Consider the following 25200-nt stretch of genomic DNA (forward strand, 5'->3'; position numbering starts at 1 on the left):
GTGAAATATCAAAAAAAATTTCAAAATAAAAAATTCTATCACATCAAATGAATTAAATTAAATAAAAATATATAATACAATAATTAAATTGAACAAAATTAAGATGTAGAGGGACTAAATTGAAAAAAATATTTGAAAAATACAAATCGTAAATTATTGATACATTTATTAATAAGTCAAATATTTAAATATAAAAAATTTATGGTGTTAAAAAATATATATAAATATTTTCTTACTTAATTCTTTGATTTTAAAATATGTACATTAATTTATCTTTTTTACAAAAAATTAAGTTTGAATTCTCTTTCTATAAAAAAAAATTTCTAAAAAATTTCATACTTAAATCAAATTTAGATGAATAATTTGCATTATGTTATAATAAAATAATATAAAATGACTAAATAAACTTTTTTCTATTTATAATAGTATAAAAATTTAAAATTTATTTAACTTAATTTTTAACTTGAACTGAATTTAAATTAGTAAAATAGGTTGATTTAGTTACAATTTTCACAATTGACAAATACCCATTCTTTTCAAATTATTCAACTTTTACTCAATTTACCTTTTATTTAATTTACTCAAAGTTCCTATAAAATGATTTTATTTAAATTCAAATATTACAATCAAATTCTGCTAAATCTTTTAAACTTTATACGATCAAATGTAGACACATTTTGTTATAACCACATGCTTTCACCCCTCCTAACATTGACGTGGCCTCACATGATTGGCTTAAATATGCCCAATGTTATATGTATAGCTCGTCAATTTGTTTTCATGAATTTTGATATATTGTATAAATATAAAATATTAATAATTTTATGAGTAAATACAAATATTATATGATTAATCAAACGTGTAAATGTTATAAATACATACACGAATATATTAACAAAATATTTCACGTTTAACAGTTAATTAAACAAATTTTACAAAAAAGAATAAATAAGAGACTTCTTTTGCTTAATAAGCATGTCTTTAAGATTGAAAGTGTAACATAAAGGTAAGACAAACCTGACACCCATTGACATACTAATCACCTTCCTAGGTTTTTATGTGCATCCACAAAAATTTACTCGTATTACTTTTCACTTATATTTTACCCTAAAAAATATTCATTGAGATACAGAAAGAAAGATTGCTGTAAACATTGAAAAATCATCAAAAAAAAAAAAGGAAAAAGAAAATCTTGGCCGCTTACTATTGTTAAAGAAAACAAGCTGGCAATTAGGATGACTAAGAAAGTCAGCTGTGTATAATCAACTTTTGTTTCCATGCGCAAAGGGTTTAGAAAACCACATGGTCCAGATAAGCATATGGACCCTCTGACATTCCCACCGAGCTGGCAACTTGGTTGGCACTCGAGCAACAGCAGAGCGGTTCAACCAAAATGCCAAGAAAGAAAGCACAGTGGTTTAGACTTGGGATCACAAAAATGATGAAACTTTTGATTAAGAGAAAAAAGTGTCGCCAAATCAGGTTGCAAAAAGAACAACCTTCCCTCACGCGATGCTGATTTAAATGGGTGCATCAAGCTGAAAAGCATTCATTCCTCCTGTGGCCTTGTCTGACGTAGGCCAACTCATCCTGGAAGTATGCTCAGACTTTAGTGATCATCAATCCAAGCTCCAGCTCAACTGCTCAAGCCCAAAAAGTGTACTCAATTCTTCTCGCAATCCCTTGTCTCAACAACTCCAAGGTTGTTCCATCAATTGTTTAGTCATGTCACCAATAGTCCCCACAAGAGCAAATCCCATCTTTGAAGTGATGAAAACGGTTTGAATCCCTCACGATGATCTCTCTATCAGTAATTTGAGATATGAATTTGGTCGCATTGTGGCAATCACCACAAACTCTCAGGTTCTTGAATATTCGGATAGGACTTTTAGGAGGACTGCTGATAATTCCGTATGCAATTGCCAGTCTCTCACTGTGACTCATAAGGATATGCTCCTTCTCGTCCTCCTCAACATCCTGCAACACAAAACTGTAGTCTGGAACATAGCCTAGGCTTTTCATTTTAGCAGTCAAACTCCTCAACTCCTTGAATATCTCCTCACATTTCGGATGGCTTCGATTTCCAGTATAAAAGACATCAACCTTATTACTCACCTCGATTGAGCTCCATCCAGGAGTCTTCCTCAATCCCTTATCTCTAGCCACTGCTCTTACTTTATCCACTCCCTCCCATTTCCCAATATTTGCATAAATGTTTGACAACAGAACATAGTACCCAACATTGTCTGAATCCACTTCAAACAAGCGATCTGAAGCAAAGGTGCCCAAGTCAATGTTTCCATGTATTCTACAAGCACCAAGAAGGGCACCCCAAACAGATGCATCAGGCTTTACTGGCAAGTTTTTTATAAAATTATATGCCATTTCCAGATGCCCAGCTCGACCAAACAAATCTACCATGCAGCCATAATGCTTCAAAATAGGCTCAATTCCATACTCTTCCTGCATCACATGAAAGCACCATTGACCCTCATCAACCAGACCTGAATGGCTACAAGCTGAAAGCAGAGATACAAATGTTACATGGTCTGGCTTCACCCCCTCTTCTCGCATTTCTCTAAATAGCTTCAGAGCTTTCTCAGCATGCCCATGAATTCCATGACATGATATTATGGCATTCCAGGGGACAGAAGTCATTTTGGGCACTTCAAAGAACAAGGACATAGCATCATCTAATTTCCCACATTTTCCATACATGTCGATCAGGCAGGTTCCCACGAAGATATCCAAATAGAAAGAGTTCTTAATCAACCGTCCATGAACTCTCATCCCCTGTTGCAGGGCTCCTACATTAGAATAAGCAGGTAGAATGCTCACCCAAGTCGCTTGGTTGGGCGTTATCTCCTTGCACTCTTGCATCATGCCATATGCTTCAATTGCCTCACCTGCCAAACCATTTTGAGCATAACCAGTGATCAAAGTGTTCCAAGATACCACATCTTTCACTGGGAGGACGTAAAAAACTGCATGTGCAGAATCCATAATGCCCAATTTTGCATACATGTCCACTACTGAATTTCCAGAGATGACATCCTTCAGAAACCAACCTCTCCTCATGACGAATCCATGAACAGACTTACCCTTCCGAGAATCACTTAACTGAGCAACAATAGAAGATAAACTCACCAGTGTCAGATAATCAGGATTAATTCCAATTAGTTTCATATTGTAGAATAAACCTAGTGCCATATGTGGATCATCATTCTGCTCATAGGCAGCAATTATTGAGTTCCATGACACCAAATCCCTTACCACCATGTGATCAAAAACCTTCTGGGCATGCTCCAATTTACCAAACTTGGCATACATGTTAATCAATGCATTAGACACAAACAAGTCAAATTCCAACCCACTTTTTATAGCATATAAATGAATCAACCTCCCGTATAAAATATCATCTAATTGTGCACAAATAGGAAGAATGCTAGCTATAGTAACAGGATCCATCATTACCCTTTCCAATCTCATCTCATTCAAAACCTCTAATGCTTCTGCAGCATTGCCGTTTTGACAATATCCAGAAATCATTGCATTCCAAGAACCCATATCTCGTACTGGCATATCATCAAACAATTTACGAGCAGAGCCTACAATTCGAAACCGGGTATACATATGAACCAAGGAAGCAGTAACAAATACATCCCATTCAAAGCCCAGTTTTAGAACCAAGCAATGCATCCTCATTCCATCAGGTAGATTTTTACAAGCTTTTAGAACAGGAGGAAAAGTATAGAAATCTGGTCGAAGACCTGAGGTCGAGAAAAACTGATAGAAACAATCCACAGCTTCCTGAAAACGGCCACTGCGAACATAAGCAGAAACCATTGAGTTCCAGGTATAGACATCTTTTTCGTTGATCTGATCAAAAGTGCGACGAGAGAATGAGACATCGCAAAGGTAAGCATAAAGATTAACAAGCTTGGCTGATATAAAGATGCTTTGAGCTTTTCCCGAAACCAAAACAAGGGCATGAAGGCGCTTCGCAAGGTGCAATTGGGTGCAGGATTTGAACAGATGATTGAAATCAATTGATTTGTCATTGTCTTCACATCCATTTGAAGTACCTTGTAGAGAATTTGCAGCTGCTGAAAACAAGGGGCACCGCACTTGAAGCAATGGGAAAATTTTGGAAATATGCCTAACTCTGTAGGTTGGCACCAATCTGAGTAAAATAGGCAATGCATAAGGCATACTGCATATTACTTTTAAAATTTTAAATACGCACCATGGCCTAACTCTAATAATTACTTGAAACAAAAGATCAGTAGATGTCCGCAATGGAATTTCTGGTGACAAGAAATTCAAGTGAAACTTAAAACAGAACTAATGAAAAACAGGATGAAAATATCATATGAAATTAACACAGAACAGTAGCCCAATAAAGGTTCCATGATTCACTATCATATCCAACTTACAGAATTCAAGTTAGAGATATTTGTAAATCTGAAGTGGTGAAGTTAACCAGAATCAACAAGTTTTCTGTAGCTTTAATAAGTTGCACCCTCATTTTTATAATCTATCTCAAGCTCAAAGCTCTCTCAAGTAAAAATATATTCCAAGAATGAACTAAGGTACAATGTACTAAATGCAAAAGCACAAAAAGTCTCCCAGACGAACAAAACCCAAAAACCGCTTCAAGTCTCTCTCTTCTTCCACAACCTTCAAACTGAACAGAAGCGAACTGAAGCCAGTTCTTGTTCTTGCTGCTTGTCTTTCAAATGGATAAAAGAACCCAAAAATCAAAGGCCCAGAATCAGAAAAAGAAAAAATCCCATCCGTTCACACCAAGTTCTTAATTAAGTTTAAATGAGGAAGCAAGAAGAAATTATTCGGAGAATTGCACCTGAACATACATCTAGCTCTTTATTGTAAAGGATATATTGGAAATGAGTAGAAATTCAGAACTACGATGATGATGATAATGATTTCCCGAGAATACGGTTTGGCCTGCTAGGGTTTAAGTCTTTCGAAGAAGGAGAGAAAGGGTTTAGATTGGGCTTGCGGCTTGGGCTGCGTGAGTTGATACCCATATTCTAAATCAGGATATTAAGGTTGGGCTTGAAAATTCTTTTGGATCCTGAGCAGAAAAGGTGCACATGCGCTGTATCCTAACCTGAAATATAGGTAACAGATCCGTTATGTTTTAATAGATAAACAATTAAAATTAATAATATAAATTAATTTTTATAACTGGGATTTAGGTGATTAAAAAAATTTTAAAAATTAAGTGATAAAAATAATAATTTACTCGTTTTAGGTATAAATATAATAAAATATTTCATGCTGGAAACACAGAAGATCCCACGGGTGACTTAAAAATCTCAGATCATATGAGACCCATTTGTTCTTGCTCTCCACCTTCTTTTGCAGGCCATCAGATCTGATGACAAAACCTTATGGTTATGCAGAGATTGGAATAAGGAATATGCCCAGAATTTGTTATAACATAAGCTCAAAATCATCCTCTAAAAAACACACCCAAAATCCTTGTACCAAAAACAATACAAGCAGTGAAAAATACTATTACCTCTGTTGTACTACAAGTGACTATTGCCTAATTCGAGGTTGTACTACTTACTTTGTCCTAAACAGATCAAATTGGATATAGCTTTAATTCTACGGCTATTTTAGTACTGTTTTTCTTAATCACATCATCCAATTTTAAGAAAGAAAAATCAATTTATCGATTGGATCATCGAATTAAAGAAGTATCATATATTGTTGGGATTTGTTTAGTATTTTATAAATATATGTGCATTAGTTTCGTGTTCAAGCAATCTGAGTTGTTGAACAATAAATTCTAAAATAAAATAGACAAAAAAAACAATGTTACCTAATTTCTATTGCTCACATGAGCTAGTTTCAACCACAAAAATGCTTGCATACCTCAACTAACATTTGAGTAAATAAATATATCCTAAACTTCTAGTTCGCAATTTTTTTTTTATAAGAACAGTTTTATTTTTCCCAACTTTTGATCCTGAAAATACTCGCAAATAATATGAATTTAACAGATTGATTATTTATCAATATCTATTTTTATAAATAATTGGTAATGAGGTATTTATTATTTTCTTTTTTTTTTGTCAAATCATAACTCATAAGTATTAATTATTAAATTTATATTCTTAAATAAAAATAATTATTTTGTTAATGTTAATGTTATGAAATAAATCTTAAATGAATAATTATAAAAAATATTTAAAAAAAAATCAAAAGAGTAAGAAAATTTTATTCAAATGTGTATTTATAATTATAAATGAAGTGAGAATCAATTTATAAGCTAATAATCTCTTGAATCATAATTTTAATCTAATTCTATTTAAGAGTTCAAATTAAATTATATATTTTATATCTTAATTATTAAATTGATTGATTTGATCTGCATTTCTTAAATAATGAGATAATATACATTCACACAGTTAATATAAGTTTTATTTTCATAAGGACGTACATATGATGCAATGAAAGTTAGATTGTGGAGAACGGACTGGATAGGCGCGGGCCCACCATCATACATAATATGGTGAGCATATGAAGGAATCAAGCGCAACCACGTGGTCGGCCGGAAACCCCACCATCTGTGCAGATTACGAATCCTCATGATTGGTTTGGGTAATATGTACCCAGTACTATCATTCTGATTATGAAACCGTTAATGGTGCGACGCTGATGTGTGGGTCTCAGCCGTTTATCTCTGGTGACCCACACTGCCTGTAAAATTCCTAGTGCCGCTCTTTGTTGCCAACTCATTCCATGACATGACATTGTTGTTTCTTTTTTTTTGCTAAAGCCGATTTTCTTAAGGTGATTATTATTTTTATAATTTATTCACTTTTTTTTGGTAATTTAAAAAATCATACTTTTTTTCATTAAATATTTTGAAACGTTGTCCAATTAAATCTTTGCCAGATTTAGACACTCATAATCCCATATCCCTTAATTGCAAGCAATTCTAAAATAGAAAGTTTCCTAATGGGGTAAATACCAAGCACGGTGAATTCAGTTATTTTTGGTTAATGCTTTGCTTTTTATTTTAAAAACTAAAAATATCAAATAAATGGTACTTAGTAATAAACTTTAAGATAAATTATTATAAATATTAATTAAAGAGAAAATGCTTAAATTTTGGACACGTACATTAAAGGGGGAAAAAAAAAAAGGAGACGTGATATGTGGCTATTAGTCTATATGACCTTTTTTCCCCTTTTGCTTTAAATTTAATGTAGCGCACAAAAAAGAGCAAAAAAGAATGTTGACTAATGAAAACATTGCAAATTTAGTCATCAATTTTTTAAGTGAAGAATAACATAATTTTTTAAAAATTTATTTTCGAGATTGCAAGTTTGAAAAATGAATAAAGTTATAAATTTTTTATTGTTTAACCCAAAACATATATACATAATATAAATAATTTAATAGCAACAACAGCATATATCTTCAAAAAAAAATTAAAACAATCGAAGGTGGTCGAGATATTTTTAAAAGTTAAAATTCACATCCCAATTCATCTATTTAAAAGTTAAAAGTGCAATAGTCTCGTAGACGTTTTGCATTTTTCCTGACATGAGAGGTAAAAACTAAAAAGATGGAAGCTTTCGGCCATGGAAGTAGATCTGGGGAAGCTTTTAACTGCTAGAGAAGAAACAGTGTTCCACGAACATGCGTCAGATGGAAGAGCAGAGTCGCATGTGCATCCGTGCATGACAATGTGATGGAATTGACATCTATTTGATGTGCGCACACAACACGTGAAATCCACCAAAGAAAGTTACTCTATGCTTTCAAATGAGCGTACAAAAGAATTAATCTTAACCATATGACAATCTTTCTTTTGTTCGTTCAAACCCCTTTTTATTGTTTTTTAAAGCAATTTACTTTGTCTAGTTAGGTAGGGAAAGTGAAGGATTTGAATGCAAAAGCATCGTTTTTAACTAAAATTTTAGATTCTAGACGTCTTGAACCTGAGTGTATTTGAATGTTATGAATGGCCTTTCAAGAGAAAATTATTGTTATTAATGTAGTGACTTTTTATAATGAATTTAGCTATTCATCGTTCATCCCTCATTTTTTTTAAATTAATACATTACCAAACGTATTTGGGTATTAATTATATCAAATTTGTGAATTTCAAGAGTAATAATGCTACATTTATTTTTAAAGTTTGAATAAAAATTTCCAATTTGTAATAATAATGCTTGTGAAGTTGTAATGAGAGTAATAAATTAACTATTTAACTTTTTGAATGATAGGATGGACATTCTTATCATTGAATTATATCTTTTAAAAAATTCAACGAATGTTATTTCTTAATTATCTCAACTCGTGTAATCTATGGTTCATTGTTATTTTTTTAATAAATTCACTATTAATTACTAATTAAAACCAAGTATATAAGGGAACTATTTCAACAGATTTGAGACTATACCATATCTCATGTTCATCATAAAACTAATTAGTATGTTGATTGAATGCTCACAACGTTGCATGTTTTTAATTATTTACCAGCTAGTGTTAGTTCAATTTTGTTAATAAACATTTTGGGTGTTGCATGACCTAAAATGATATAGTTAATTTTTATAAATTTATTTTCTTATCTATATATAAAAGAAACATATAAATATTGAGATTGGCTTTTTAGTATTTGAATTAGAAGTCTTTCATCTATGTGAGTAACTTTTTTTTAATAACTTTAATTAGAAAGATTTCACAATTAGAATGTAGTAGTTAGGAGTTAGGACTATATTTTAATTAATATATTTTAATATCGAGTAACAGTCTTAATTTGTTATCCTAGGGCGTAGAGCAAATTGATGTAATCATCACAGTGAAAACATTAATTAGGCATGTAATCATTGGTACCGCACACATATAAATGTGTATTTAAAACATATTATTACATACAACCTTGACCTGTTGCATCAAGTATTAAAATCTAATTAAATAGTTGTTGAAATTTATGCGTATTTCCAAAACTTGTGGGTAAAAATGATTTATTCTTCAATCTCATTGTACAATTAAATGTAGTGGAAGTTTACACATGAGTCAATAATTTTATTTTATCATATACTATACGTTGTTTGGTTGTAACTTATGTGATAAATTTTTATTTTCGATTTTTTAAAAATTCTATTACTAAGTTTTAAGACGGTAACAAGGAGAGAAAATGAAAGCCATGTAAAACATGCATTGTATGCAACTGTGCACCGTACCGTACACAAATTTCATCTCCTCGGCGGGACAAATTAATCCAGCATCCAAGAACCATCGATCACCTTGTCGGAAAGCAGATCCAACGGCCAGAGATTTCCCACCTTTGTCTCACCCATTGGCTACAAGTCACATCACAATTTCAACCGCATTTCTACTGATCCACGTTGCGCCATCTCCGCGGCTAATCAGTCTTCCACGTAAATATTATTATAATGAATTAAAAAAACTTGACAAGGAAAATTACAATTAAATCCACCAAAATCGGGGAAGCTCCTTAAATTTCGACCCGTGTCGAGGCGGCACTAGACACTTGTCGCCTCCACACTGCTAAACCCTCTTTTCTCTTCAGAGAAACGACACAGCTCTCTCTCTCTCTCCCTCTCGCTCGAGTCCACACACACTCCCGATTTTCAACACATTTTATTTTTTATTTTTGTTTACGAAAATTAAATACTACTGCCGAAAATAAAATTAAAAGGTAAAAAAAAAGGAAAAAGAAAGCGTCTCTTTCTTTTCTTCTCTTCCTTACTCTTTCTCTCGCTTCTTCGTTATCTATTGTTTTATTTTTCCCCATTTTCTTATTATATTTTTGTCTTTTTCTTATTTTTAGTTTTATTTTTTTGCCTCAATTTTTTGTTTCCTTTTTCTCGATTAAGGAAACCGTATTGAATGGATTAAAGAAGAGATTTTGTGCTTAAGAGTTAGTTTAGCTGCTTGTTTTTTTTTTTTTTTTTCTGTTCTATAAAAATGAAAGTTTCTTTCCCTTTGACTCCTTTTTTGTTGTTTTGGTTGAATTTGTCTTGATATTACATGCTTTCGATAGATTTTATGATTTGGAATAATGGGTTCGTTTTAGATTCTAATAAAGCTTCAATATCTGTGTTGTTCCATGGATATGGAAGTTTACTATTACGAGAAATGGCAGTTTGACACTTGTTGGCTGTTGATTAGTTTCTGGCTCCAAGATTTTTTTTTTTCATTTTAGTTTTTGGATCTGAGTTTTGGAGAAAGATAAAACGACTTAATATAGTTTCAGATTTTTCTTTATTATCTGCATAAATTGGATGGCTTTGCAGGACAGTTGGTTTTCTTATGTGTATGATCGTATATTTTGTACCACTTGTTGGAGAATATTGAATTTTGAGATATCACATGAAAGTTTTAATGCTTATTGGTTCCCATATTTACTAAGCCGTTACTTTCTCATGTTGTCTTTTAGATTTTTACGGTTTGAAGTTGTGATAGATAGTATGATTTTATTGCTAGTTAGATATTTATGGTTTAATGGAATTGGGATTAAAAAGTATGTCCATAATTGGAAATATATCGAGAATGTTATTTATGATTAACTTAGACTTTGCTTGGTTTGGTGAACATTTATTAGATCTTAAGTTAAAGGAAAAAAAAAGGTTATAAAAGGAAAAGTGAATGACATAATCGTCTCATCTACTTCAGTTGGATGGATTTTTAGGGCAATCGTGATTTGAGGTCATCTGGGGCAATCTTGATTTGAGGTCATCTGTGTCTGCTGCTGTTTAAAAAGAGACATGGGATCTCATCTGAATTACAAGAACTTTGGTGATGCTCCAAGTATGGAAGGAAACGGGTCAAAGCCACTGGGGAATTTTCCATTGGCTAGGCAGTCATCTATATACTCATTGACCTTTGATGAGCTGCAGAACACCTTTGGTGGACTTGGGAAGGACTTTGGGTCAATGAACATGGATGAACTCTTGAAAAATATATCAACTGCTGAAGAGACTCAGGCTGTGACAACAGCTTCAGTTGCTGGAGGAGAAGGAAGTTTTTCTGGTGGGAATTTGCAGAGGCAAGGATCATTGACATTGCCGAGGACTCTGAGTCAGAAAACGGTTGATGAAGTATGGAGAGACTTGATGAAAGAAAATGATGGTGCTAAAGACGGAAGTAATGGCGGTGGTGTTGGTGGAGGAGCAAGTTTACCACAGAGGCAACAGACTTTGGGAGAGATGACGTTGGAGGAATTCTTGGTGAGGGCAGGTGTTGTAAGAGAAGATATGCAACAGATTGGAATGGCAAACAATAGTGGATTCTTCGGTAACAACACTGGTGTAGCTCTCGGATTTCAACAGACAAATAGAAACAATGGCTTTTTGAGTAACAATAACTCAGTTCTCAATCATCCTCCAAGGTTACCATTGAACATGAGTGGAGTCAAATCCTCACAGCCACAGCAGCAGCAGCAGCAACAACAACAACAACAACCACAGCAACAGCAGCAGCAGCAGCCACAACCACTCTTTCCCAAGCAACAAACAGTAGCATTTGCTCCTTCTATGCACTTAATGAACACTGCACAGCTTGCTAATCCAGGAGTTAGGGGTTCAATGGTTGGAATTGGTGACCCATCTATGAATAGTAATCTAGTTCAGTCTACCGGGCTGCAGAGTGGTGGGATGGGAATAGTTGGTTTAGCATCTCCTCCAAGCCAGATATCTTCAGATATGATTCCAAATAACAGCGTAGATGCCACTTCTTTGTCACCAGTTCCTTATGTATTTGGCCGGGGAAGAAAATGCAGTGCAGCTTTGGAGAAAGTAGTTGAGAGAAGGCAAAGGAGAATGATTAAGAACAGAGAGTCAGCTGCAAGATCACGAGCTCGCAAGCAGGTAAGTTGGGTGATTGAGCCACTACACTTTTTTTTTTTTCCCACACTCAGTTAGATAGTATGTCTTTTAATGTATAGATTCAAACTCCTTTATGTGGATACTTGTTGAAAAAGTTGCAACTTTGTTTCAAATTTTTTTCCCTGCTAAAAACATGCTACATAATAAGGTTTAGCAGGATGCCCTTGCTTTCTTTGTGTGAAAATAGTGGTTTGGTATGGTTTCTACTTGGCACATCAAATGTAATGCCAGTGCAAAGCTACTGCTTTTTGCTGCTTGCACCATTATGACTGGCGTGACAGTCAGGTTCACATTGGAAGAATATCTCTCTCTTGGGGGGTGTTCTCGTTCTGATTATGACGATATGGGCGTACTTAAAGGCACTAAGTAAATTGCTGTTTGTATGTCGCCCTTTCTGTTGAAGGAACTATGATGAAAGATTCATGCAACTGTTGTTCGAAACAAAATTTTAAATACAACATAGAATTTTAATAAATGTTGTTCAGTGCATTCTTCTTGTTATGGCTTTCTATTTGTGGATATGAAATGCTGCAGCTCGAGTTCATTTCTTCCTACTACTCTTGAAAACCACACTATGTTTTGATTGCAAGATTCCTTGTGAGATGTGGAAGAAACTCTAATCAAACCCTATATACTAACAAGATTATGATCATGTATCATTCTTGGGGCATGGCATAAATTTGAAGTGCCAATTTAATAACACAGCTGTTTAACTCCTTGGACAAGTTTATGGAGTGGGCATGTCATTTGATTGACTCAGTTGTTACAGTTGTATTATTTTTCCATTATCTTTATGTATCACATTAATCATATTGGAATTAAATGGTATCATTTCGTCTTAATTGTGTGAAAATTGTTTGAATGATAAATGGTGGTGATCATAGAGGTTCCTCAATTGTCTTTTTGAACCCAACTGTAAAAGAAAAGAACTATAGAAGTATAATTTCTACTAATTATTGATTTATAGTTTAGCTCCAAATATAAAACAACTGATTGCTTTAACTGTTCTGCGTTTCTGGCAGGCCTATACATTGGAACTTGAAGCTGAAGTTGCAAAACTTAAAGAAATGAACCAAGAATTGCAGAAGAAACAGGTAAGTAATTGACTAAGAGTCTAAGATGCTTTGTGTTTTATTGAAAATGTTGGGTGATGGCCTCCTTGACTGTTTTTTGGTTGGTGCAGGAAGAAATGATGGAAATGCAGAAAAATCAGGTAAATGCTCATTTCATACTTCCATTACTACCTTACATTTTATATTACCATTCAAAAGCAGCAACTGGCTTTTAGATGGGCTCCAAGGCCCGAAGAAAAACAAATTTTTGCAAACCATAGTATAAACTATAGTGTCATATGGATATTTATTGAGATGTTATCATGTTTTAGGATGTTTCTTCTTGTGCACTTGTTTTCACGTTGGGAAAGTAGTAAGCCTCAAAATATGTATTATCCTGAGATTAAAATGATAATAGACGTTTTCTCTCATATAATTGGAAACGAACACTAGGTATTTACAGGATGATTAACTGAAAAAGATCAACAATGACTGATTTGTCATTACGTGAACGATGTGCTTAACTTGAAATCAAGTCTTCTGCTTCCTTTCCAACTTTCCTTTTCCATTGCTCTTTCTTTTTTTGTTAACAATTGGTCGACCATATCACACCAAAACCCTGTAAAATATCTAGACTGACAATGCCAAAAAGCAATTGCTGGATTAAAGGGTCAAAGATGAGTTACAAACTTACAATTGAATTTGCACCAAGGCCAGTGGTGCCGTCTAGGTTGAGTGGTTGACCAAAGGAGAGGGCAGTAACGTAAAGGAGTTGATGACTAGTTGCATATTACACACACACACACTCAGTAAATTTGTACTGGCGTTATTCTTCATTAAAAGTTGACCAGAAAGTTAAGCTAGACATGAGCGTTACCCTTTTCTTGACTAACGTCACTGTTAGAGGACAATGCTGATATTATTCTGCTTTCTGTTGCCTAATTCTACAGATGTTAGAGACAATGAGTCGACCGTGTAAAAGACACTGCTTGAGAAGAACGCTGACTGGTCCTTGGTAGAGTTGGAACTGCTGATGGTACAAACTTTACTTAGATACACAATCCTGGCCAGTGGTATGGCACAAGGATTGCGGGTGTGCATCTATTATCTGTATCTTATACTGCAGAAGGGGTAGATAGCTGTATGAATAGGAGCAAAGGGTTTTGAGTTGTAAATTATGAACTTAATACTATTAGCTCAACCGTGTAGATTAGACTTTCTGGTTGGCTTGATCTCTGTTTGCCTATCATGATATAACGTTGACAACAAAGGCATGTAGGAAAGTCAGACGTATTTCTCCTCTTATGTTTTTACACTCCACCCACAGACTTGGTTAGTCTCTAACCTACCATCAGATTTGACTTTTTAATTTAAGACATCTCTTATCTTTTTGCCTTGTTGTAACAGATAAACTTAGGTCATCGAATCTGTTTATTCATTTGATGTTGTGCTATGTCTTATATCTAGACAAGTTGTGAATTGCCTCAAACTAAAAGATATAGCAACGTTGTTTATACGTTTTTAATGTGACACCTGGTGCTCGGATCGTGAAAACCCATTGTCTATCCATTGTTTCGGTCGAAATCACACGGTGGATTATGATATCTTTTTGGGTATCTTTTTTCTAGAACAACCTTGAGAAAGAACAAAAGTCGTGTACGTCTAACTTTCGAAAAGTCAACAGAAGAAGCGAAAATATTTTTGTCTTGATGCAGACAGGAGACATGTTCCAGCCCGTACTCAACAGATGGCGATAATCCCAACCTCTTCCATCCCAATCCTTTATCCCACCCTATGAGCTACGTGGATGTCTCATCCGCTTTCTAATTTGATTCGGCCCCCAAGAGCATAAACTACCTTACAATTCTTTGCGTAGGAGACTAGAGAAACCTTTGGAAGAAAATGAATGCAGAGAAAGATGCTGTTTGGTGAAAGCGGGTCCAGATATCCAGAAATGCCGATGCTTACAAAAATCTGCTTGCTCCTAAAAGACCAAAAATAGGCCTAAAGCATGAAATATCATAGTCAGATTAGACCCTTCACTTGTTTCATCTTGTTGAAGACAGTCATAACAATATTATAACAGTGGAGAACCTGCAGCCTTCATTCCCCCCATCTCCCAACCCAAATTATTGCCCTATCAGGCCACACACATGATCAACATTGGGGAAATATATTGAATTGCAAAGCATCAGAAGAACTCATTAACATATCAGTCCTTTTACTGCTAGTAGGTTCTATTATGTATGAAATTACCTGTAGCTTGGTTTGCCACATTGGTAGATATTTGAAGATTTGATAGCAGCTCCTCACCCGAATATGGCTATGACAATTGATAAGTCACATTGTCATTTTCCTGCTTTGGACCTCACAGACAGGTGTGGCCTCTGTTTATGGCAAGGCATATACAAAAGAAAAAAGGGGCAGATACTTTTCAAAGAAAAGCACTAACTCTAACATGGAGCATTTAGGATTTGGCTGAGTATGTTTTTGTGATGGTTTTGTCCTTCCGCTAGTGGTCCAAGTTGAGGGATTATAATCTGATCTTTATGTTTAAATGGCATCTGAAAAATTGCCATTCATCAGCTATGACTCAAAATTAGATCTTCTAACTCCTAGGGTACTCAAAAACGAGGCCTTCTGCAACACTTCTAGCCCTTGCATGGCCAAAAAACTTGCTCACAATAGCCAGTGCAAAATCTGAAACGGTAGCAAGTCCCCTGCTTGTTATCAGTTTACCATCAATAACTACTTTGGGACCATCTACTACATTGGTGAGTTCCCTAGTGGTAGAGGGATGAGCAGTGGCTCTCTTCTCCTGCATTTGGCAAAGGTTGTTGATGATCAGCATATGATAATTAATATGCAGGAAAATGTCAAATAGTTTATCTTTACCTTCAGCAGACCATGCTTGTGCAGGACTGTGGCGGAAGAGCATACTGCTCCACATAGTCTTCCATCCACCTCTTGTTCTTTGAGCAACTTCTTAAGAATCCTAGATTTCTGTAGTTGTTCAGCACCAGCAACTCCTCCCTTCAAGTTAAAAATAAACAAAAAATCTTTCACCATTCAGAGATGCGGGGTAGAATAGAAAATAAAATCTTTTAAGCCGAAATTATGAATTTTCAAACTAAAAGACAGCAAGTTCGTAATAAGTACAAGCCTTTTAAAATATTTACATCTTTTCAACCAAAGCATATATTGATGCCAGAAGTAATACTAAATCTAATGGGAGAAGTCCCTAATCCCAATTTTATATTGAGAAAGAATGCATCCACAACTTTTTGTATTAGAATGGCAGTTAGCTTATCTCACCGGAAGAATGATTAAATCATATATCGACCCCGCAGCATCACCAATTAACTTGTCAGCAACAATTTTTACACCTTGAGATGCCAAAACCTTAACTGATTTTTCAACTGAAGCAACCACAACATCCACCTTTGCTCGACGTAGAATGTCTATAATAGAAACTACTTCAATCTCTTCTGAACCATTTGCAACTGGAACTAGAACCTGTCATAAATTTTGACAAAGAAACATATGCGGGGTAAGAAACATATGGCTACAACAAAGTGCCACATGAACTTATAATAATACTACACAAGAAATTGTCACACTTGAAGACAGAGTATGAACATAGAAAGTATCCAACTGAAGCAAGTAATAACTCACACGAGGAGTGTGATCAAAAGCCCAGTCAACTCTGTTGAACTCTTCCTTTGTGGGTTTCTCATCAGCAGAATGCATGAACTGGAAAACAGTAATCATGCACGGTGAAACTCATTCTATTGTCTTTAGTTGGAAATGCAAAATGGCTTTTAGTCAAGAATTCGTTGGAGAAGTCTTGTTAGAAACTAAAAAAGAAATCAAAATAAAGATAAGCCAAAATCCTCCCATGTGCATGAATGAATGCAATTGTCTATCATGGGGGATAAAACAAGTGAGGTGAAGCACCATAAAGAGACTTTGAAAACAACAGAGTAAAAAGCTTTACCAATGATTCTCCAATCTCCCTGGCCACAGCCTCCCCAAAGAGCTGCTCTACTAAGGATAGAGCAAACAAAAAAGAAGTTCCAGGGCCCTGGCTTGTTGTAAGCTCTCCTGAAACTTGAATATTTGATTTGACAGCCCAGAAGGTTGGAAGCTTGTCAAAGAATGCAGGGTGGCATGTTGTCTTGCATGACAAACTACATCAAATTTAGCAATAAAAAAAAATTGATATGCACGGAACTCCAATTTTAATATAAACCAGCACTCACCCGCTTCCTCCTCAGGAGTCCCCAAGGGAGAAGTGTGACTGCTGGAGCCATAGATATACCTCCGTACAGCCTCTTTTCCTCAGCTTGTTTGCTTGTAATTCTCTTTAGAATTTCACAATCTCTTAATCGTGCTGACCCAGGCATTCCTCCCTTCGAATAGTACCCAAGCATTAACTACGGCATGAACTATGTAGTAAAAACAAATTACCAGAAGAAATATCACCAACAAATCAATCTATTGGTCAGTAAAATTATAAATTGGGGGAAGCACAGTCATATACTCAGAAAGAAAAAGTGCTGCATTAATCCCGTAAGTGTGTTATTTCCAGTTGAGGAGCCTTAAAGCTATAAGTACACACTATTATTTGTTGCCCTTAACACCGTTAAACCTAATACCTAATTTTTATTGTCACAACAAATGAATACAAACCCCTTAGTACTCTTTACTTGTGACAATCAACAGTGTATGAATATGCAGTCATACTGACACTGACACTCTTAAGAAACATGCAATTCAAAGATTTGAAGAACTAACTGGCAATGCCACGAGATCAAAAATTTGATAAGAACAGGTGGAGATGGTGGTATCAGCAACCAATCTAGTGCCACCCGATGCTTGAATCTCAAGCTGCGGTTCCACTGAGGCTACCGTCACCTCTGCACCAGCACGGCGCAGAACATTCACCAATATAACAGCTTCCATTTCCTCTGTACCAAATCCCATTGGAACCAAAACCTATCCATTCCCATAAAAATCAACAAAGATCAAAATTTTAACTTATATATCAAAATTAAGCAATTTGCGAACTACTTAAAACCCCTGAAGCTAATTGCTTGACTATGTGAGCAAACAAAGCCGTTGCCACTCTTTCAAGCTCCAGTGAAAAGGTTTTGCAGATTTTGAGAAAAGATAGCTTTTTATATAATTTTTTTGAAGCATTTGAAGAAAAGAAATGGTACAGGGATTAAGGAAGGAGAGACCTTTTTGGTCGAGACGGCCGTGGTTGTGTTTCTAACATTGGTAGTTGCTGATGGGATTGTGGGAATTGCTGAAGACGACGCTTCGGTGGGTTTTAAAGAGCGTTTTGCTGTTGTTTTTGGAAGTTGAGAGTCCATGGAAGAAGGAAATGACAAGCTAGAAACAAACGTTGCAGAACCAGTAGCTGCCATTTGAGAAAGCCTAGGTCCAGGTAACCTCGGAGGAGCTGCTGGTTTCAACACCAGACACGACAAATTCTCCATTTCTCACGCACTGGAGTGTGTAAAGCGAACCACTTCTCCAGCTTCTTGCAAGAATTGAAAACAGGAAAATTGACGCTATTATCTTATCCGCAGCAACCGCAGTCTGACAGTGGCCCTAACGGTGTCGTTTGGCACCCAGGACAGGGAGAGTCACTAGAACGCTGCGTTTTTAGGATCCAGAGAAAATGGATATGAATTACACGCGAAGCCAGCGAAGAAGATAAACTATTAAAAAGGCACTATACTCTATAAACTCTTGTAACTCTGGAGTATGAACTGGCTTTGATCGAATTCTGATTTGTTTGACGGCCGAAAAAGGAAAACAGAGAGAAATGCTAAGGACTTTGGTGAGGAAAGCAGCTTCAGCTTCTTGGACAGTCAATTCACCCCCATGTATAATAGCTAATCCAATCCAACGTCTCCAAACGAAGCACTTCTCTATAGGACTCCTTCCTGATGGAGTCAACCGAAACTCCGACTCTTTTGCCCAAAACTCCGACGCCATGGAACGTCTCTTATCTGAACTCCAATCCCACATCAACAAGGTTCTCCCACTTTCCCAACAAATGTATTATCCGATTCTTCTCTTAAAATATGCTACTTATAGTTAATATGATTTGATTTAAGGTTCTTGCTGGAGGAGGAGAAGCTGCTGTGAAGAGGAACAGGAGCAGAAATAAGCTTCTTCCCCGGGAACGAATCGATCGTCTTCTCGATCCTGGTTCTTCTTTTCTCGAATTTTCTCAGGTTCCTTTTGCCATTTCTTCTCTTTTAAACTGGGTCATTGCTTCTTCTTTTTTTTTTTTCTTTTTTGGGTGTCTTCTGCTTCCTTATTGAACATTTGATGTAAAAAGCTTGCAGGGCATGAATTGTACGAAGACCCCTTACCATCAGGTGGAATAATAACCGGAATTGGTCCAGTTCATGGAAGACTTTGTATGTTTGTAGCTAATGACCCAACTGTTAAGGGTGGAACTTATTATCCTATTACCATTAAGAAACATCTAAGAGCACAAGAAATTGCTGCCCAATGCAAATTACCTTGCATTTATCTAGTTGATAGTGGAGGCGCTTTTCTTCCAAAGCAAGCTGAGGTGTTTCCAGACAAGGAAAATTTTGGCAGAATTTTTTATAATCAAGCTACCATGTCTGCTCAAGGCATTCCTCAAATTGCATTGGTCTTAGGGTCTTGTACAGCTGGGGGTGCCTATATTCCTGCCATGGCTGATGAAAGTGTAATGGTTAAAGGAAATGGTACCATTTTTCTAGCCGGACCTCCTCTTGTCAAGGTTAGTTCCATGCACTTATCTGTCCAATGTCTTTGTTGAGATTAGATAATATCTGAAGGGAAGTTTTGGGCAGGCTGCCACCGGAGAGGAAGTGTCTGCGGAGGATTTAGGGGGTGCTACTGTTCATTGTAAGACTTCAGGGGTTTCAGATTATTTTGCTCAAGGTATTGTTTCCTTATGCGTTATTACCATTGGCAGAACCTCTCACTTGAGCATTATGTGACGATTTACAAATTTTTATATATCTTCCTGTAGATGAAATGCATGGACTTGCTCTTGGGAGGAACATTGTGAAGAACTTGCACTTGGCTGGGAGGCAAGGGATGTTGAATGCATCTCCTAGCATAAACCTTGATTATAAAGAACCATTATATGATGTGAAGGAACTTCGTTCCATTGCACCAGTAGACCACAAGCAGCAATTTGATGTCCGATCAGTTATTGCACGTATTGTTGATGGAAGTGAATTTGATGAATTCAAGAAACTGTATGGAACTGTGAGGACTTTCATATCTCTTGGATTTCCAAAGTTACTTTTTCCTTATAAAATGCATGAATCTTCTAACCTGGATCATGTTGGTGCAGACACTTGTAACTGGTTTTGCTAGAATTTTTGGACAACCTGTAGGGATCCTGGGAAATAATGGGATATTATTTAATGAATCTGCGCTTAAAGGGACCCACTTCATTGAACTTTGTTCTCAACGTAATATTCCTTTGGTCTTTCTTCAGAACATCACTGGATTTATGGTACATGATCCCACACTTTCCTTCCATTACATTTTTTATGAAGCCTTTCTGTGAGTTGTGTCCTTGCATTCATGATTCATGCAGAGTGTTGCTCATCAAACTGATCTAGAATATTATGCACTTAGTCTAAAATGAATGAGTTGGTCAACTATTGTAATCTCTCATTTTTCCTTTGAAGCTGATGATTTAATAGCACTGTCGAACCATACTGATCATTTGTAACTGCTAGGTTGGCTCAAGATCTGAGGCAAATGGTATTGCAAAATCTGGAGCAAAACTGGTGATGGCAGTTTCTTGTGCAAAGGTAGGTACCACGTTTCAATGTTTATTGGTCCTCTACGTTATTCTTATGATATACACTGATGGATTCCTACATGAACAAATTGCATTAATTTCCTTCACCTCTTTATTTGTATCAATGTGTTTCCTCTATTTTGTCATATAATCATCAAGTACAAGGACAAAAACAAACATACATGCATCTGTAATGTTGACCTGAGCATCTCTTCTGGATGATGAATTTACAGGTTCCAAAAGTGACTATTATGATTGGTGGAAGCTTTGGTGCTGGAAATTATGCAATGTGTGGTCGTGCTTTTAACCCAAATTTCCTGTTCCTTTGGCCAAATGCAAGAATATCTGTGATGGGTGGTGCGCAGGTGGATCGATACTTTCTTCCTTATGATCTATGTGCCAATAATATATGATATCCTTGGGTTGAAAATAAGCATAGAGAAGTATACCGTAATCTTAAAAGCAGCCTTTTCTGTCACCTATATATTCATATTCAATATGGTTGTGGCTTACCTTCTTAAGAAGTGGTTCTCTTTGTCTGCTCCAGTCTAATAAAGCAGGAATCTGTCACTTGTCTATTTAAACATGAATGGATGTGATAAATTCCATTGAAATAATGATAAACTCCAGAATATTTCATTCATGTCATGAATGCTAGTCCTTATGCTTAAGTGGCCAGACATTTTAATAGTTATTGTGTATAGATATTGGTTAAAAGTTCTCAGTTTTTTATTTACATTTGAGTTTTGGCTAATCATATCATATACTGAATTATTCCTGGCAACAATTAGGCTGCTGGCGTGTTGTCTCAAATTGAAGGGGCCAACAAGAAAAGGCAAGGAATTCAGGTAAACTTAGCTTCTTCTATTGAATTCAAGCACTTACTAATAGATGCTTATTGTCTGTGCTTGCACATTCTTGAATTCTAGTGGACAAAAGAAGAAGAGGAGAAGTTCAAGGCTAAGGTTGTGGAGGCGTATGAGAGAGAAGGAAATCCGTATTACTCCACAGCTAGGCTCTGGGATGATGGTATTATTGATCCTGCTGATACGAGGAAAATTCTAGGGCTCAGCATTTCTGCATCCAAGAATCATCCATTGGAAGATACCAAGTATGGTGTATTTAGGATGTAATGTACTCATTAACTCCAAACCTGCAATCTCTCCTCCTCCCCCAGCCAACAAACACCAAAAGGGAAGAAAGGAACATTGGAAAAAAACAAGGAAATAATGTAATCAAAATCTGTATAAGAATGTAATGCAGCTCATAATCATTAATCAATTGCTTCAAATGTCAAGATACCGTTATCAAATGACATTAACTTTTGCAATGTTCAGGTTCCAGTGTCTTTTCTTGAAGCCAAGAAGACTAGTTTAAGTTCCTGATGCTTGTGGTGCCATATGCCTAGACTAGTTTAATTAATCTCAGTTTTGCCTTGCAAGATGACCTTCTTGTGCCAGCTTTGTTACTCAATAATTAGGCAGGAATAATATCTTTGAATCACCGTGTTTGTTTTCGTGAATTAATTGTGTTGGAAGATTAAAGCGTAGTTCCCATAAGTAAAAAAGGAAGCACAAATACCACAAGTGAAGCGCCCGTGGCCTAATGGATAAGGCGCCTGACTTCTAATCAGGCGATTGTGGGTTCGAGTCCCATCGGGCGTGCGTTCAATAAATAACCCTTTTCAATATTATTCAAACTGGGCTCTTAGCCCTTGATGGTTCATCTTGTTCATCACCAACTAGGGCCCAGCTCCTTGGGTTGGTGGTACCAACTAGACCAAATGGGGCCCCCAGCTGCCTGTCCTGATCAAGTAATAACAATATCGTAAAAATCAACTCAAAAAAAGAGATGTGCGTTTGTTTTTCTCTGCATTTCCCCTGGCTTCTTTCCATTTCATTTCTTTGGTTTTCTGGTAGACTGACTGACTGACTGACTGAGTGCTGATACAAATAAATAAGAAATCTGCCCAAACCTACTCTTCTTTATATATAAAGCATCTGATTCCTCTCTCCCTCCTTTTTTCTTTCCCTGATGGCGTCTTCTACTTCGCTTACCCCGTCTCATTTTGCTTCGACACGCGTTCACCCACGCGCCATTTCTTCTCAGTTGCCCTCTAAGCTAAGCTCTTCAAGAATCTCATTTCCTCTGAAAAATGGGTCCTTGAAGCTTCGTTATGCGCCTCCGCTCACTCTCAAGGCCCTCTCTGCCCGTGAACCCAAAGGTAACCACTCTATCTTTCTCTTTATTTCTTCGATTATGTCATACTGTTTGAAATGGTGGGTTTTATTTGATCTGCTTCAACTTTACTCTGTTTCTCTGTTTGTCTTCTTCTTTTGGTTTTTCCATGTTATTTATTGTGGCTAATCCAGTGAAGTTTGATTGTTTGGTTGCCTTTTCGGTGAATTTGTAAAAACTTGTTCAAAGCAATCAAAAGGTGTGGGTCTGTTAAAATATTCAGTTTCAGTTGATTGTGGTTGTAGCAACTGGCAACCAAGTGTAGGAAATAGTTTGACTTTGAAGGTTTGGTGCTTTCAAACGAGTGTTGGTACGTTGGATATGAGCCCTCAATGAAGGGTTGATTTAGAATTGTGGGTATGACGGATCACTTTTCCTAATGTTGGGTGCCTTGGTTGGAAATATGATGATTTTTAACATTCCAAGTATTAACGATCTTTTGATAATTCGATTCTCTGAATAGATTAGAAAGAAAGTTTGGAAAAGTGGGATGGTGAAACTTCTCTTTGACATTTGATGGGATATTTGATAATTCAACATTGGTTCTTTACTTTTTCTTTAGCATCAATTTGATACTAGATCTGCAAACAGTTACAAAACGAGAGCCATTTGACCCTTTTTTTTTCAATCTGGACATGTGTACATTCAAAGTAATTCCATTTAGTTCTTTTGCTCTGTGTCGTGATTAAATAGATCTCAGGGAAATTTTCCCATAGTGTAACGGATACTATGTATGTGACTTTTAAGTTTTGGAAGGTGATTGCTTTCATAGAATGAATCTGATCTATCCGCCAAAAAACTTGTTTGTAGTGTTCTCCTGTGACGAAGATCCATTACTGCTAGTGCTCTGGGTAGAAGGGGTTTTTTTGTCCCCTTTTCTTTATTGGATGCTAGACCTTGTGACTAGCTAAAATCTTATGTTCTTATTCTTCTTACACCGAATTTTAGTGTAAATAAGTTTAAAATATCAGACTAAAAAGAAGAGAAGATATTTTGAAAAGGTGAGAAAGTGAACTTCTCTTTGTAACCTCACAATTGCAGATGTTAAACAGTGATTTGTATTTCATCAGTTATCGTAAAGGTTGAACTGATTTAGATATTACAAGCAGCTTCAAATATGACTTATGCATTTAGGATGCCGGTTAATATTCTAAGCTTTAGAGGCTGTAAGAAATGACTAACAATTTCTAACAAGGTGTTTCTTAAAAGTAATGATGTAAGGCTTCTTTGGTAGTAAGAGACAATTTGAGTTTGCAATGTAAAACTTGTGTATCTATATTCTGTACAGTGCTTCTACTTTCTTCTTGTTGAGTTCTACTGAGATCTTAGTGATCATAGTATAGAACATTTGAATGCCATCTTGACCATGTTTTATTGGGTTTGTTTAGCTGCGGTGGTTACTAAAGACACGTGGGAGAAATCAATATTGAACAGTGATACCCCTGTTCTTGTTGAATTTTATGCAAGCTGGTGTGGCCCCTGCAGGATGGTCCACCGAATTATTGATGAGATTGCAGGAGAGTATGCCGGGAGACTTAGCTGCTTTGTGCTCAATACGGATGATGACTTGCCAATTGCAGAGGATTATGAAATCAAGGCTGTACCTGTGGTGTTACTGTTCAAAAATGGAGAGAAGCGGGAGTCTGTTGTTGGAACCATGCCAAAGGACTTTTATATCGCCGCCATAGAGAGGGTTCTGAAGTCATAAACAATGATATAGTGCATAACTGGAATGTCCAGTAAAGGTTTCAGCTCTTCTTGCATATATATATGTTGATTGGATTGTAAGTGCATAACTTGTACATCCTTTTAGTTGTATCTTGCTAGTTGCTGTTACCACCATAGCTTCCAAATGGTCTGAATGGTCCTTTTTGGTTCACGGTTATCCTTTTTGACTGGAGTCTTGAAACTTAAAAACTGTTCTATCAATCCAATCTTTGCGTTGCCCCCAGATTCTCTTTTACATATTTAGATGGCGTTTCAAGTTAGAAGGCAGCAGTGTTTGGTTCAAGATAGGAACCAAAATTTGATAGTGCTGCATTATCAAAACTTCCTTTGTTTCGGGTGGTAATAACTTTTGCACTTTGATGCGAGGTACGTTAAGCAGGAAAGGAAAGCAATTAAGCCACGAGGAATGCTTTCTGAAAACATAAGGAAGAAAATGTTAAGTGGA

At 36.0% G+C, this 25200-nt stretch overlaps 5 protein-coding genes and 1 non-coding gene across 7 annotated transcripts; 4 read left to right on the forward strand and 2 right to left on the reverse strand.

Moving 5' to 3' along the window:
- Positions 1-940: 940 nt before the first annotated feature.
- Positions 941-5020, reverse strand: EMB2758 (Tetratricopeptide repeat (TPR)-like superfamily protein). The gene is made up of 2 exons (XM_088803680.1): positions 4865-5020; positions 941-4732 (listed from the first exon to the last, which is right to left on the reverse strand). The coding sequence occupies exon 2, from the start codon at positions 4210-4212 to the stop codon at positions 1729-1731; it is 2484 nt and encodes an 827-aa protein (XP_088659806.1). The 5' UTR covers positions 4213-4732; positions 4865-5020; the 3' UTR covers positions 941-1728.
- Positions 5021-9534: 4514 nt separating this feature from the next.
- On the forward strand, positions 9535-14343 carry LOC18607945 (ABSCISIC ACID-INSENSITIVE 5-like protein 7). 2 transcript variants are annotated; one of them, XM_088803812.1, is made up of 5 exons: positions 9535-9712; positions 10690-11882; positions 12923-12994; positions 13084-13113; positions 13903-14343. In XM_088803812.1, exons 2-5 carry the CDS (start codon positions 10782-10784, stop codon positions 13969-13971), a joined length of 1272 nt encoding a protein of 423 aa, XP_088659938.1. In that variant the 5' UTR covers positions 9535-9712; positions 10690-10781; the 3' UTR covers positions 13972-14343. The 2 variants fall into 2 exon arrangements, with proteins under 2 accessions (XP_088659938.1, XP_007042440.1); XM_007042378.3 differs by having other exon boundaries at positions 10706-11882.
- A 772-nt stretch (positions 14344-15115) lies between these two features.
- On the reverse strand, positions 15116-18615 carry DJ1C (Class I glutamine amidotransferase-like superfamily protein). The gene is made up of 8 exons (XM_007042380.3): positions 18196-18615; positions 17750-17950; positions 17215-17364; positions 16950-17129; positions 16628-16705; positions 16268-16468; positions 15848-15985; positions 15116-15770 (listed from the first exon to the last, which is right to left on the reverse strand). The coding sequence occupies exons 1-8, from the start codon at positions 18454-18456 to the stop codon at positions 15561-15563; spliced, it is 1419 nt and encodes a 472-aa protein (XP_007042442.3). The 5' UTR covers positions 18457-18615; the 3' UTR covers positions 15116-15560.
- Positions 18616-18639: 24 nt separating this feature from the next.
- Positions 18640-22104, forward strand: MCCB (3-methylcrotonyl-CoA carboxylase). Its single transcript, XM_007042381.3, has 10 exons — positions 18640-19001; positions 19084-19203; positions 19311-19745; positions 19819-19909; positions 20001-20242; positions 20331-20495; positions 20725-20799; positions 21023-21154; positions 21581-21637; positions 21719-22104. The coding sequence occupies exons 1-10, from the start codon at positions 18789-18791 to the stop codon at positions 21920-21922; spliced, it is 1734 nt and encodes a 577-aa protein (XP_007042443.3). The 5' UTR covers positions 18640-18788; the 3' UTR covers positions 21923-22104.
- A 276-nt stretch (positions 22105-22380) lies between these two features.
- On the forward strand, positions 22381-22453 carry TRNAR-UCU (transfer RNA arginine (anticodon UCU)). The gene has a single exon. It is a non-coding gene; the product is annotated as a tRNA-Arg (tRNA).
- A 189-nt stretch (positions 22454-22642) lies between these two features.
- Positions 22643-24978, forward strand: ATHM3 (Thioredoxin superfamily protein). Its single transcript, XM_007042382.3, has 2 exons — positions 22643-23013; positions 24416-24978. The coding sequence occupies exons 1-2, from the start codon at positions 22824-22826 to the stop codon at positions 24733-24735; spliced, it is 510 nt and encodes a 169-aa protein (XP_007042444.3). The 5' UTR covers positions 22643-22823; the 3' UTR covers positions 24736-24978.
- Positions 24979-25200: the final 222 nt, after the last annotated feature.

The sequence above is a fragment of the Theobroma cacao genome, chromosome 2 (genome assembly GCF_053813885.1).
Source record: "Theobroma cacao isolate CCN51 chromosome 2, ASM5381388v1, whole genome shotgun sequence".
In the NCBI taxonomy this organism is placed as follows: domain Eukaryota; kingdom Viridiplantae; phylum Streptophyta; class Magnoliopsida; order Malvales; family Malvaceae; genus Theobroma; species Theobroma cacao.